The sequence below is a fragment of the Argentina anserina genome, chromosome 1 (assembly GCF_933775445.1).
Source record: "Argentina anserina chromosome 1, drPotAnse1.1, whole genome shotgun sequence".
Taxonomy (NCBI): Eukaryota; Viridiplantae; Streptophyta; class Magnoliopsida; order Rosales; family Rosaceae; genus Argentina; species Argentina anserina.
Genome location: NC_065872.1, coordinates 23,000,595 through 23,016,068, shown reverse-complemented (window position 1 = coordinate 23,016,068; position 15,474 = coordinate 23,000,595). Strand labels below are relative to the sequence as shown.

Genomic DNA, 15,474 nt, shown 5'->3' with positions numbered 1-15,474 from the left:
CAACAAAGGACCATTTGAAATCAGTTATCTGGTATGTTCATTTTTTTCTACGATAGTGTCCACGATGACATTATCAGTAATCTGTTACAGATAACGAACTTTTCAGCACCATCTCTTCATCATGCCAATTCTATTGCTCTCTTTATAAAACTCTTTTTTCTCTAAGTGCAATGCTTTTTATTTATTATGTAGCTAATTATTTGTCCTAATAAAGATTCAGCTTGTTTAAGAAAGAAAAAGAACCAGTTCACCGTACAAAACCAGAGTATGGTGTTCCCTAAAGCACATTCGCACATGAAGAATTCTAAAGCAATTTAAATACATTTCTAATGTCAAAACTGGAATTGGTAAACGAAAATCATGCGCCAGTGTCAAATTTCAAAGTATGCAACAAATGATACAAGCATAATAAAATCAATGTGAATCATAACTTTTCACAGCCTTGAAGATGGGAGGTTTTAGTTTACAAACTACAAAGCACAAATTAACGTTATTGAAAACTGCAAGAATACTATCAACTAAAAATGACACACATACTATGCAAAAGGATTTCCTCCAATTGATGCGACAGGGCCCTGTATCGGTACGGTCCTGCAAAATAAATTCACAATATATTCAAAAAAGTCACAAGCTTGATACAATGCTTATAAGAACATCAAACATATCGTCACGTTATGCATTCAATTTGACTTTCTAATTAAAAAAAAACACGCCCCTAGTGAGCCTGACTAGTTAGAAAGGCCATCATAATTGTTATTATTATTTTCTTTTTGGTTCCGAGCATGCAACCAAAACAAGTTTTTTCTTTTTCCTTCCTCGCTCACACTTCTCCCATCAACGATCATTTCACCAAGTTGACTTTCCTCCGAGAATATGCATTGGAAATACTACTTTGAATTTTTGGGTTGATGGGAAGTTCCATACGCAGATTAATGAATACGATTTAATTACATTTCAAATTTGAACCACTAAGCTTGAGAACAAATGGGAAAAATAGCAAACCCAAGATCCCCTGGAGTTTTGTTTTTTGTTTTTCATAGGAATATAATTTTTTATTTATTTAAAAGAAATAGAGGAATCAAGGAGAGCATTAACAAAAATGAGATGTGCGTATATAATTACTCTTACTGATCAAATTTTTAAGATGAGAAAAGATGACTATCGGGCCAAGGAATAGAATATAAACTCACGATATTTGAGCACTTTGTGCTTGCCCTGGCAAGTAGGTTAAGCCACCTACAGAATGAAAGCAGTACATTAAATTAGTGCGATTGTTATAAAAAGAAAACAAACAGAAAAGGGAAAGATCGCTATGACCTTAAATAGCAATCTATTCATTAGGAATCTTAAACATCTAGTGGTTTATTTATTACACAGTTAAGGAAAGCATTGTAGCTTTTCTGTGACTAAAAAGCTTACCCTCTGCAGCTGGAATGTAAGGCACTGCATTCTCACGAAACCATGGATGGGATACACCAGTGACAAATGAGGACTGCAACTGGGCATTTGGGAGAGATGCTTCTAAAGAACTCATGTCCAAAAACTAAAAGAAAAACACACAGACAAGAAAACATTAAAAACCAAAGATCTGAATGTGTTTTGGTTGGTAATCGTGACTTTTCAGCAAGTATTTTCTGATTTAGGAAGGAGTTGGGAATCCTTGGTCTTTGAGTAATTATTAAGCTGCACTCCAAATCTTTCTAGTTTTTCAGGATAACGTGTCATAAATATACATCAATTCAAAGTTCCAAACCATCACAACCCAATTTAATAAATTGCATTATGACTAGCACAGGATTCTTTAAAGATGAGAGAAAAAAGACTTAAGATATATATCATCTGTAGATCAATTCAAAATGTGTAACAAGTCAACAACCAGCAGGTCCGGCTTCAATCTTAATGATCAGATTGGACAACCTTAGAAGTGGTTGTGGGTAAATTTTCATGGTTAATTTTCATGGGTAAATATTAGAAGCTCTAATTGGCACTCAACATTGAATAAATATGAGATGTAAAGGCACATAAGATGAATTCAAAATTGCCAGAAAATAATATGTAAACGGACAACAGTTACAGAGGTATTATGAAATTAGCTCTATATGTTGAGAAACATCTGTCATTGATGATGACAATAGGCTGTGTATAAGTTGTAAAGTTTCTTTATGTATATTATAGGATTTATAGTTGTAAAACAGATTCCTTCTCATGTATAAAGCTCTCATTGAGCAGTATCAATCTACATCACTTTCAACCTATTCTCTTCTTCTTTTCTACATGGTATCAGAGCGGGTCAGATCCCTCATCTCTTTTCTGCTACACCTTGATTTCTCGTGTAGCATCTCTTCTTCTTATTTATCATAGCTGGTCATCTCTTTTCTGCTACATCTTGATTTCTCGTGTAGCATCTCTCATTCTTCCTATTTGTCATGGCTGGTGACGATGAGGTCTCCAAACACAGTTCGTCAGAAACACCCAACCCAGAGATCCCTATTATCTTCATCCCTCTGATCATATAGGGCTAGTCTTAATCTCTAAAGTCCTGGATGGAAACAACTACAACAATTGGAAAAGAGCCATGCTTCGAGCCTTGAATTCGAAGAACAAACTAGGATTCATCAATGGCACAATCAAACCTCCTTCAAAGGAAACTGATTCTAATGGCTATGATACTTGGTCACAGGTGAATGACATGGTGCAACAGTGGATCAGCAACACTGTCGACAAAGAAATTGCTGATAGCCTCACCTACCACCCCTCGGCTCAAGAGGTATGAGAAGATTTATCTGAACGTTTTTCTCAGTGTAATGCTTCTCGGATTTTCAAGATTCAGCGAGATATTGCTTGTCACAAGCAGGATCAACAATCAGTTCCAACATACTACACGAAATTAAAGGGATTTTGGGATGAACTAGCTTCTTATTCAGAGACTCCTCTTGGCTCACAAGGAGAACAACAAAAGCTCATGCAGTTTCTAATGGGTTTGAATGATACTTACAGTGCGATTCGCAGTCAGATTCTATTACTAAATCCTTTGCTTACAGTCCGCCAACCTTACGATGCAGTTGCCCAAGAAGAGAAGCAACGTCTCCTCAGTGCTACACATCCGGCCGAATCTAGCGGTAGTGCGGCCATGGCTGTTCAAAACTCTGACAGGTTCCCAGGTCCACAACAGGGTAGCATACCCAATTCCATTCAGGGCAGGGGGAGATCTGAGCCAAATCCCCGACCACACTCTAGCCGATTCACTCAAGAACGGCTACAAGGATCAGGGAGAGGCCGTCCTCAATGCGTCTACTGTGGAGAGCCTGGTCATTGGGTTCAGACGTGTTTTGAACTGATTGGCTATCCCCCAGGTCACCCAAAGGCGAAGCAAAATCAACAGACTTCCAATCCCAAGCCGAATTCCAACGCTGGTTTTAGAGTTCCCTATGCCAACAACGTTTCTAGTACTCATTATGGACCTTCAGTCACTCTATATGAAGCCCAATTCAATCAATTTCTGGCTGCCGTTAACGTTATGCCTACAAGCTCCAACTCTCAGGCCAATGCAACTCCTAAAGCTCATGCCGTAACTAAACCAGGTTTGTCCAAGGTTGTTTCCCGCAATTGGATCATCGATAGCGGGGCCACTGATCATATTTCATCATCCACTGCATTATTTCATGCTGATAATCGATGTTCCTTGCCTCCGGTCTTATTACCAAGTGGGGATAAAGTTGCTATTGTTGCAAAAGGATCACTGCCATTAAGTTTCAATTTTTACCTTCATGATGTGTTATATGTGCCAAAGTTTAAAGTTGATTTGATGTCAGTTAGTCGTTTGACAAGAGGTATGAATTGTTTAGTGACATTTTATCCTTATTGGTGCATATTGCAGGATCTGGCTACGAGAAGGATGATTGGTTTAGGTGAACAACGTGATGGATTATACTATTTGGTGGCATTAGCGACAGAGAAGTCAACAAACCAAACTACCTCCACCACCAAACAGCCTACCTGCAACCTCTCCATTTCCTCAACTGATCTCTGGCACAATAGGCTCGGACATGTGTCTTCGTCATGCTTAGGTTTCATTGTTAAACATTTTCTGAATTTTCCCATTCAATCAAATAAAACTTGCCATATCTATCCTTTGGCAAAGCAGAGTCGTTTGCTTTTCGATAATAGCAAAACTTCCTCCAATAAACCTTTTGAAATTATTCATTGTGACATATGGGGTCGTTATCGACATCCTTCACTTTCTGGTGCTCATTATTTTCTCACAATAATTGATGACTATTCACGTTTTACCTGGATTTTTTTAATGCGACATAAGAATAAAGCACAACCTCTCATAAAGCGTTTTTTCAACTATGCTCTTACACAATTTGACTCTTGCATTAAAATTTTTCGTAGTGACAATGGTTTGAATTTATCTCACTCCGTTCTTTCTTTTCTGATAATGGAGTTGTTTTCCACCATTCTTGCGTTTACATGCCTCAACAGAATGGGGTTGTGGAACGTAAGCATCGTCATATCATCCAAGTTGCTCGGACATTAAAATTTCAGGCTCATCTTCCCAAAAAATTTTGGGGTGATTGTGCCCTTACAGCTGTTCACATCATCAATAGGTTACCCACACCACTTCTCTCTTTCAAAACTCCGTTTGAACTACTTTACTCCAAACCTCCTTCCTTTTCCCATCTCCGTGTTTTTTGGTGTCTCGCTTATGCCACAAATGTTTATCCTTCCCATAAATTCAACCAACGCGCTACTCAATCCATTTTTATTGGGTATCCAGTCGGTCAAAAGGCTTTTAAACTATATGATTTGTCCACAAAAAAAGTTTTTACCAGTCGGGATGTCATATTCCATGAAGATATCTTTCCTCATGCAGCCAAGGACCCTTTGGGCCACCAACCCGGCCCAATTTTTGCCCCAGTGCCTGACCCCGACCCAGTCATTTCTTCCTTTGATCTCGATGGCTTCACGTTCGATATGTCCATGCCTGAGCCACAATCACCTCCTTCACCCCGACCCTTATCACCCGACTCATCACCACCTCCCTCTCCTCCCTGCCCCACCACGACAGCACCGCCCCCTCCATTCTCTTCCCTGCCATTACCTCCGCGTCCGCCACCTCTGTTCCGCACATACTCTCGCCGTCCTCCACCACAATCCTCCACCCAGACTCCGCCAACAAATCCACCCGTTCCAGCCACACCAGTTGCCCCACCCACCACTGAACCCATCTCTCTCCGTCGCACCCACCGGACCGCCTCACTTACAATGTTCGCTCCGCTCACTTAGACCCATCATCCTCCTTGTTGCCTGGTCCAACTAAAGGAACTCGTTACCCGTTGGCTGGCTATCTCTCTTGCCATCGGTGCTTTCCCCCACATCAGGCTTTCTTGGCTCAGATCAGTCATGTCACAGAGCTACGCACCTATTCTGAGGCAATTGTTCATCTAGAATGGCAGCAAGCTATGTTTTTTGAGTTGCAAGCCCTCGAGGCTAATGGCACATGGACTCTAACCACACTTCCGACCGGCAAAGTTCCCATTGGTTGTCGTTGGGTATATAAGATCAAACATAAAGCAGACATTCTGTTGAATGCTATAAAGCACGGCTGGTTGCAAAGGGTTTCACTCAATTAGAAGGTGTGGATTATCAAGAGACTTTTTCCCCTACTGCTAAAATTACTACTGTTCGGTGTCTCTTAGCTTTAGCAGCTGCTCGTCATTGGAAATTACACCAACTGGATGTGAATAATGCTTTTCTTCATGGTGATTTATCAGAGGAAATCTATGTCTCCTCTGCCGGGTCTTCGGCGACAACGGGAGGAGAATCTGGTATGTCGGTTGTATAAGTCTCTATATGGTTTGAAGCAAGCTTCAAGGCAGTGGTTTGAAAAGTTTTCTGATGCAGTAAAGACAGCCGGGTATGTTCAATCTAAAGCTGATTATTCATTGTTCACTAAGAAGAAAGAGAATTCATTTACTGCACTTTTGATTTACGTTGATGATATATTGATTACTGGGAATGACTTGGAGACAATTGCACTTAAGACTTTCTTGCATAGTCAATTTCGTCTCAAGGATCTTGGCATCGAAGTTTCAACTTCAAAACGTGGTATCTTTATCAGTCAACGTAAATATGCCTTGGAGATTATTGAAGATGCAAGATTGTTAAGGGCTGCTCCGACAGATACTCCCATGGAAAAAGGCTTGAAATTGTCAGAGCATAGTGATCTGCTCAAAGACCCTGAAAAATACAGGAGGTTGATTGGCCGTCTCATATATCTCACTGTATCCCGTCCCGATATTACCTATGTTGTCCATGTCCTCAGTAGGTTCATGAATCAACCTAGAAAGACTCATTGGGAAACAGCACTAAGGGCGGTACGTTACTTGAAAGGTGCTCCAGGTCAAGGTTTATTCTTCTCTTCCATCAATGATTTAAGGTTGAGAGCCTATTGTGATTCCGATTGGGCAGGATGTCCAGTCACAACGAGATCTACAACCTGGATACTTTGTCTTCCTTGGTCTCTTGGAAGTCTAAGCGTCAAAAGACAGTGTTTTTATCTTTAACAGAGGCTGAATATCGTGCTATGACAGGCACATGTTGTGAGTTGACTTGGTTACGTTGTTTACTTAAGGATTTGAGCATGTGACAACAAGGCTGCGCTCCACATTGCGGCCAATCCTGTTTTTCATGAGCGAACGAGACACATTGAGATGGACTGCCATTATATCATAGACAAAATCTTAGATGGTTCTGTGGTCACAAGACATGTTAGTTCCCCCTATCAACTAGCTGATGTTCTCACTAAACCATTGGGGAAAGACATTTTTATTCCTATGATTCGCAAGTTGGGAGTGCAAGACATTCACTCTCCAACTTGAGGAGGAAACATCTGTCATTGATGATGACAATAGGCTGTGTATAAGTTGTAAAGTTTCTTTATGTATATTATAGGATTTATAGATGTAAAACAGATTCCTTCTCATGTATAAAGCTCTCATTGAGCACTATCAATCTACATCACTTTCAACCTATTCTCTTCTTCTTTTCTACACTATATTCCCGTAAAATAAAAAGACACTCTTAATCATAGGACTGGGCAGCCTTAGAAGTTCTACTGGCCAACTATATGTCTATAACTCTGACAGTATTTCCATGAAGCATGGAGTCAGCTACAGATACAGGAAACGATCATTCAATACAAATAAACAGCAAATATCTTTAACACAACAAAACCAAGCGATTGAAGTTTCACCGAATCGTGGATTGCCTAAATTACTCTCCTTAACAAGAATCACATAAAAGAATTATCATATAAGTGAAAACATAAGACAAAATAAAAGAATGTGGTGACAAAGAAACTTAGATGTGCAGGTTTGTTTATTATGCGAATTCCCAACTGTGTTTTAAACTTCCAATCCAATATGTAGTGGAAATAAAACAGAAAGGGCTCTAACCGTATAACTCATATCATCACTCTACCAAATGTTTTTATTTCTTACTTTTTTGGAAAAGAAATAGCTTTTTATTGACTAGCTAACACAAAAAGTTCAAAGAAGTGGACAAGAAGTTCGCCACATCAAGAGACAGATTGAAGTCTCTTTTGGCTGCTCAGTTAACACTATAGCATACTATGCAAAAAGTTCTATAGGATAAATAATAGATGAGAACAATCTCTAAGTTATATCTGAGGGAAAACTGTTTTAGACCAAAAACTCTACCAAAACTTTTCCACCTCCACACCATCAGTCTTCACACGTTATTTATTTTTTTGCATCCAAATTCACCAGATTACAGCTGACACCCTACATTCCAGAGTCTTGGCCTTTTTACCACTTAATAAAAGCATTAGTCTTTTTAAACATGTCGATCCTCAGAAAATTATTCAACAATCACTTCGGCCTCACTAAACAATTTTTCCATCAAGACTCCACCACTTGACAATGTAAAAAAAAATATTGACCACTTAATCGCTTAGATTTCTTCTAAAAGGCTTTCAACCTAAGTAGCACGGACACGTGCTCATGGCACCGTATTGCGTGTCCGACACAAACACGGACACGGACACGCGTTGACACGCTCGGACACGCGAACTGACTTTGGACACGCCCAGACACGCGAGTATCCGAATCGGACACGCGGACACGCACCAACTCATAATAAAAGTGAAAGTGCTTATGGTGAGAATCAAACCTTGGTCATCCAAGGCACTCAACAACTTCTCAACCATTCCAACAAATTCAGTTTTTGGTATATTTATGCACTTTAATATATATAAGGAGAGAAACTCGTAATAAAAATAAGAATGCTTGTGGTAGGATTCGAACCTTATTTATCTAAGATACTTATCAAGTCCTTAGTCATTCTAACAAGTTATGTTTTCATCATTTTAATGCACACTTTGACATATATATACATTTAAAATTCTATATACTTTCAAATTTATAAAATATTTTTTTAAATAATTATATATATATATATATATATTTATTATTTAATTAATGTGTCCACCACGTGTCCGTGTCCAAAAAAAATTCTATATGTCATGTCTACGTATCGAATCGTGTCCAATACGGACACTCGTGTCCGTGTCGGACCTACTTAGCTTTCAACCCTTAAGTTATGATAATTAACCTTGGAAAATAACTTTTGACGGCTCCATCGCTCACCCAAGAGCTCCCAAACTCTCACTCTTTTGCCATTCCCCACTACCAGTTTATGACAAAGGGAGAATTGATTTAATCCCGCTGAAATGTCCTTTACATGATTTAGACTTGAATCTCTTGATTTCAGCTTTGCATCTCACCCATTGTCATCGTAACCATACTGGTTTTGATTAGAACATACCACAAGGATATCTTCAACATACCCTCAGCCATCCCACCCATACTTTGTTATAAATTCCCATCTCCTTGCTCATAGACGGTATTTTTCACTAAACTAAAGAATACTTTCTCCTTCTCCAACTCAATCCCATAAAACTTTATTATTAATGTCTATATCCTCTTTCTAAAGTAGCTCGCTAATCACTTTTCACACTTACAAAATTAATGAAACAAAGACACCGAGGGCACAATTTGCTGAAAGAATAAACTATAATGGAAAGGAGACGCACCATACTGTTCTGCTCCAGATCTGTATTGTAATTCAGATCAAAAGGGTTATTTGATCTGTGCTCAGAGGCATGCGCATTAAGTTCAACCTGGAATATGGAGGAAAATAGATTACTATGTAGATTTCTCTGGCCAAATGACACCAACAAAGCTGAAGAATCTGAAGATTACAAACCATATGAGGAATGACTTGAGGAGTGTAAGATGGCCCCATGATATGTGATGGCAGACCAGGATCAAGAGGTTCACCTTGGGGGGCAGCTATCTGAATCCCATCTGTAATAGAGTCCTGCAAAAAGACAAATACAGACTGACAGAAAGGAAGATAATCATGTGAAGAAATATACGGTCCATGCAGAAACCTCAGACGTAACGACTTTCAAATACTGGTTGCCAGCTGACAAAAGCTCGTCTGGTATTGGTTCACCAGTCTTCTTAGTGCCCTCAAAAGGAAGGTGTCCAATAGAATCTTCAAATGCATTCCATGACTGCTCTAGAAACAAAATATCCACCTGATTATAATCTATATTGAGCTATGCCATAAAAATATACACAATGAGGTGTTACACCAGTAGCCACAATGCCATCGTGATCTTTTGAAGAGATTATCCCAAAATATAAAAATAAGAAACATATATAAAAACAAAGAATTTACGGTTCTTCATAGTACTTAATCTCAGATATTGAATGAACATTTAAAATCCCAACAGGATCTGATGGAAGTGTAGTTCTGATCATGACGAGGCTTACCTGAGTACTTGCTGTATCATTTGGAGCTGTAAAATCGGGAATTTCACTCCACGGATTAGAAATGTTCACAAACGATTGCCACTGCGTGCCTGTATTTGATGACGGGAACAGATCGAAATTTTCAATAAAGGCACCATCGTTGGAAGCTGTACTTGCAGGCATACTACTATCAGTCCCCGATATAAAAGCTGAGGGCTGAGGTGTATCAAATGTTGCCCATCCTTCACTTTTAGGGACAAATTCTTGTATTTGTTTGGCAGTTGACAGGTGCTGAGGAAAATCAGCAAATAAATCCAAAGGTGTCGATGCCTGAGGAGGTTGATATACATTCAAAGGCAAAGCAGAAGAAAATTCAGAAGGTTGAAATGAATCTTTGGAAAGAGATGTAGATGTTGCTGGTAACTGAAACAAATCAATAGAAGGGATTTCTTCTGGTTGAACTGGGGCCTTGAACGGATCCAATCTATCAGAAGTTCCAAAAAGAGATGATAAAGAAGTCGGTTTTTCATGGAGGGCTCGAGCATATTGTTCAGGTTCAGAGACAACATCCACTGAACCGCCTGAATTGAATGACTTCAGAGACATGGAATAGCTGTCCACTGAGCCAAAACTTCCCAAGGATACGGTTCTCTGTATAAACAAACTAATGTTAGGTCACTAAAAATGTTTGGGGATCATCAGCATAATTATATCGACAAGTCAAAGAAACAATGACAAACATGTAAGATCGGTAAGGAAAAGCATGAATGAAAATGGAATGATGTCTGAAAAAAGTAGGTATTACCATATTACTACAATGACACCAACTAAACTGAGTCACAAGAAAAGGTCTTTTAAAAGGAATACTTATCCAATTATTGAGTATGAACTAGTAAGATGACCTGGGAGGTGACATGGTAGATGTATGGTGCTCATATTCCCATTTGAAGATTCAATACAACTACATGTAAAAGCCGAAACAACAACAGACGTCTGCAAAAGGATGGTGTTTTGCGAACCTCTACAGTTCCGACCACTATGCAATGTAATTGATCAGAACCGTTACTGCTGTATGTTCATTTCAAGAGGTTATCAGTGCATATATGATCAGTCACAACCGGAAATGTAGGGTCATCTAAACTGTAGAAAAATAGTATGCCGAACGATCTAGCGGATTTTTGGCAGGGTGACCTTGGAGGACAATCTAAAATGGGTTGTTCCAACTACTGATCAGCAAGCCTTAAATAGAGATCCTCTCTGGATCTTCTCTATATGTTATCATATGGATTACATACATAGATATGTAAGGCACTTCACTAAAGGAAAAACAATTAAGGGATTGCATGTACTAAAGCCACAAGAAATATGCTTGATAATTTTTCTAAACCAGCAGACAGAAAATAAATTTAAAAGAATCATTCAGATGTTACAAACAAATGAAAAATCTGCAAGAATACAACCTGCGAAATCGGCATCACCTCTGCATCTCTGTTAACATCTGCCTCCATAACAGTACTTTTTTCTTGGCACCTCACATCGCTATTATTTTGCAAAGGCTGGAAAGATCGACTGCTAGATCCAGTGTCCTGAAAATTAGGAGACTGTACTCGAGATCTGGATGCATCACCTCCACTAGACACAGAGAAATCTGAAACTCTGGAACCAGAGCCATCATTTTCAAATCTATCCTCGTACATTTGTTCACTTAAGCGACCATCACTATAACCAAAATTGGAGATTTTTCCTTCATATCGACCTCGATCAGAACCAGGCTTCCTGGTTAGGGCAGCAGCTTGCTTCCCATATCTTCGATCTTCATACTGATAATCATAGGGTGGACTTTGAGAATAAGAATGATATGAACTGGCACGTCTTGTCTCATCTTCACGGATTTTATGGTTCTGTAAAGGATAGTAAATGTTAGGTTCATACTCTACACCAAATCCAACAATTAGGAGCCACATAAAGAAATTTCTGCATATAATTATCACTAATTGTTTGTTTCTTTTGATGAGCATCTAAACCTTCCAATCAAAGACAAGAGTTGTTATTTAATTTCTTATACGAATGAAATAAGAACAGAAGAGGAGGAATGGCCACAGAAGATATCATAATCCACCCAAACCAATAGTCAAGCTTAACAACAAAGAAATTTTTTTTCAATTTTGACCTATTTTTCCTCATTCCATGAAAGGAGATATATATTTGGGCAACAAAGCAGAAATATTATCAGTTCAAAACTATATTATCTGCAGTAATATAATATGTATATGCTTTTGCTTTATAATCATCCCACCTGCATATCTCTTGGAGGCTTTTCCAAGGTTCTTCCTCCAGCATATTTTCTATCGACATATACACTTTTTATGAACTCACGTATTTTATCAACCTTACTGCAAGAAGAAAATATGAAATGAAAATCTGTGCCTGGATATGCACTTGCTCATTTCAGGATAGCAATAAAATCATATATATTTCACCTGCTGTCAGGAAACCGCTGCCTTTGAAGGTCCCAATCTTTCAAATATATTTCCCTTGCCCGCTGAAAAGAATGAGGAGCGGCTCATCAGAATTCAAATAAGACTCCTCCGAAGAGAGAGAGAGAGAGAGAGAGAGAGAGAGAGAGAGAGAGAGAGAGAATATGGAATGTACCTGATTACCACCATTTTCAAGTGCCTCGACTTCTTGTGATGTAAACTTAGACATCGACACTGACTTCACCCGATGAGTGAATTCACGACTGTAAAATACCATATGGATGCTCAGTAGGGAGGGAAAATGAAATATGGATCTAAAATATATAGCTCAATAGCACCAAACTTTTTAAATTTTCGGTCAATAGGAGAGTGACAGGCATAACTGTGACCGAAAAAAAAAACAGGTAGAACTGTTTTAGATCAAATATAAGAACTGACTCTAAGCAAAAGATCATAAATAGTTTCCCATTAATTGATAAACTCCTTACTATTACAATAAAATTATCACAGTCATAACCTCTGTATCCACTTTACAAGCTAATTGATGGTTTTTGCCAAAGTAAGCATACCATACATTTTAATCCTCCCTTGCAGTGGCGATACCAAAGTAAATAATAAAAGGCGATTAATTCACGTTCGAACCAATACACAGTTAATTCGTAATGTGCAACAAGTTCCAATTTTGCAGTAATTTACCAAACTCCACATGGGATTAGAAAAAGTGGGACCTTTTATAAAATGACATAAAACCTTCCAAGTTTGTACCCAGCTTAAATGGCCTTAGACACTAAATCACTAATCAAAAAAAAAATCAAAAAAATAAAGTAGAGCAACAATAGTAAGAGGCAAAGAACAGGAGTTAGGGATAGCTTACTGTATGCCACTACAAGTGGTGCAAACAAAAGTCCAGAAGTTGGGGCACACATACTGAGGACCCTGTAGAGTAAGTAGTACAAGCATTCAAAACCAAAGATTAAGAGAGAGAGAGAGAGAGATAAGGGGGGGGGGGGGGGGGGGAGTGAGTGTGCATGTACCAGGCTGTTACAGTTGATGCATCTTCGATTGGGAGGGAGCTTCATGAGACCTCGAATGATCTTCTCGTTTCGCTCTTCCTCCTTTCGGCTTCCCATTTGGTTACTGAAGCTGAAGGAAAGGGCACGAGGGATGAACTTGGTCCTCTCTAGAGTTTGGTGTTTTTGAATTTGGGAGAGATGAGAAATGGGAGTCTACTCTGGATACTCCGGAATCTCATTCAGCTCTTAGATTTTTGGACAACGAATGCCCCCCTTCTCTCTGCCTTTTCTTTTTCTCTACTCGACACTGCCGTTTGATTTGGCCACGACTCTACATTCAATTTTTCGTTTTAAAAGACACTTAGGCCCTTCTTTTTTCTTTTTCTTTTTTTTTGGGAAATTTTAGGCCCTCTTTTCTGAAAATAGTTTTCAAAAATAAGTCTTAAAATCAAAAAAAAAATCATGTTTTCACTTTTTTAAAACAAAATTGAGAAATATTTTAACAAACACATTCTCACCTTATTTTCATTTTTAAAAATAAAAAATATAGGTATGAAAATGTTACCGAACACCACCTTATTTTTCTGAACACATCAGAGAATCACTAAATATTGTTTTGACTGAAATACCATTTGTATTAAACACAGTCATACAAAAAAATTATGCCTTAAAAAATCAATCTTTAAAAAAGCATGCCTTGAGATGAAACAACAATATGAAAAAACATGGATCCATCATCAAGGTTCCCAATTCAGACCCATAAACCAACGGCCTAGATTCACCCCAGAAAACCATCATGCGGCTCTACTTGACAGTATTAGGTGCATGGCAAAGCCGCGCAAAGTTGCAATGGTGGCAAAGAAGATACAAAGGGAACTCTCTGACATGCTCTTAATAGATAAGGTGTTGCAATACGCTATTTTTCCTGAGGTTTCTGTAGGCGCCGACCGTGTCGTGAATCGGTCAATAAGAGTGTCAGAGAACCAGAATAGGCACATCAAACCAAGAGAAACAGCCACAAAGAAAAGAACACAATAACACAAATTTAAGGTGGTTTAGCAAACGTTTTGCCTACATCCACTAAACAGAAACACATTCTTCCACTATTTTAATGTTGGGTACACAATAAAGATTAAGAAAACAATGACTCTCTTTTCACTTTTCTATCTCTCTCCTCTCTCTCCTCTTTCACCTTCTAACCGAGAATGGAACACAGTTCGCTCTTTGTCTTCACAATGCTCTATGACATCAACAACCAACTGAAGGAGCTCAACATGGGTGTCAATAATGCACAGGTGGTGCACATTGCTTTGGAGTCTCTTCCAAATGATTTCAGCAATCTTAGGAGCAACTACAATGCTCAGAAAGAATAATGGGAGGTTGTTGAACTTATCTCTATTTATGTTGATGAGCAAGATAGGATCAAGAAGGAGAAGAAGCCAGCTACCTGTGTCAATGCAGTTGAAAAGTCTAAGAAGGTTGAGAAGTACAAGAGCAAGACATAATTTTTTGAAGCCAAAAAAGGACATCAAAAAGGACAAGAAGATATTTGACACCAAGCTGCAGAAAATAAAATGCTTCTTTTGCAAGAAGTTTGGACATGTCAAAAAACAGTGTGATGGATTCAAAAAGTGGATGCTAAAGAAGGGTACTATTTCTAACTCATCTTTTGATTACAGTTCTGTTTTAGGCCATGCTAAATCTTCAATATTTTGATAAAACTGCATTTGTTTTAGAAGCAAACTTCATTGACATTGAACCTAATTCATTTTTGTTACTCTGGCTCACAAATTCATTACAGGGTTTGCTAAAGAGGAGGGCAACAAAGAAACATGAAGACATAGTCTGTGTGGCAAATGGCATGAAGGTCTCGGTCAAGTCTATGGGAAGTTTATTTTTAAATTTTGGCTTAGGAAAATTGTTGTTTTTAGATAATGTCCATTTTATACCTTCTCGTAGTAGGAATTTGCTTTCTATTTATTTATCAATCAAAATTGGTTGTAGGAATCATTGATATTTCAGGAATAATTTTTTTCAAGGTTCAGATTATATTGATTGTGATGTTTTTAATCGAGATTATTTACAGCTCAATTGTACTGTTACTGGAAATAGTGATATTTATGCAATTGAAAACAATCA

The 15,474-nt window shown here is 38.4% G+C and overlaps 1 protein-coding gene across 1 annotated transcript; it reads right to left on the bottom strand.

The window, feature by feature from the left end:
* Positions 1-299: 299 nt before the first annotated feature.
* Positions 300-13,544, bottom strand: LOC126788441 (probable ADP-ribosylation factor GTPase-activating protein AGD14). Its single transcript, XM_050514438.1, has 13 exons — positions 13,357-13,544; positions 13,197-13,258; positions 12,498-12,585; positions 12,326-12,387; positions 12,142-12,238; positions 11,306-11,746; positions 9,867-10,496; positions 9,479-9,604; positions 9,292-9,405; positions 9,119-9,205; positions 1,420-1,543; positions 1,191-1,236; positions 300-591 (listed from the first exon to the last, which is right to left on the bottom strand). The coding sequence occupies exons 1-13, from the start codon at positions 13,450-13,452 to the stop codon at positions 537-539; spliced, it is 2,028 nt and encodes a 675-aa protein (XP_050370395.1). The 5' UTR covers positions 13,453-13,544; the 3' UTR covers positions 300-536.
* Between the last annotated feature and the right edge of the window lie 1,930 nt (positions 13,545-15,474).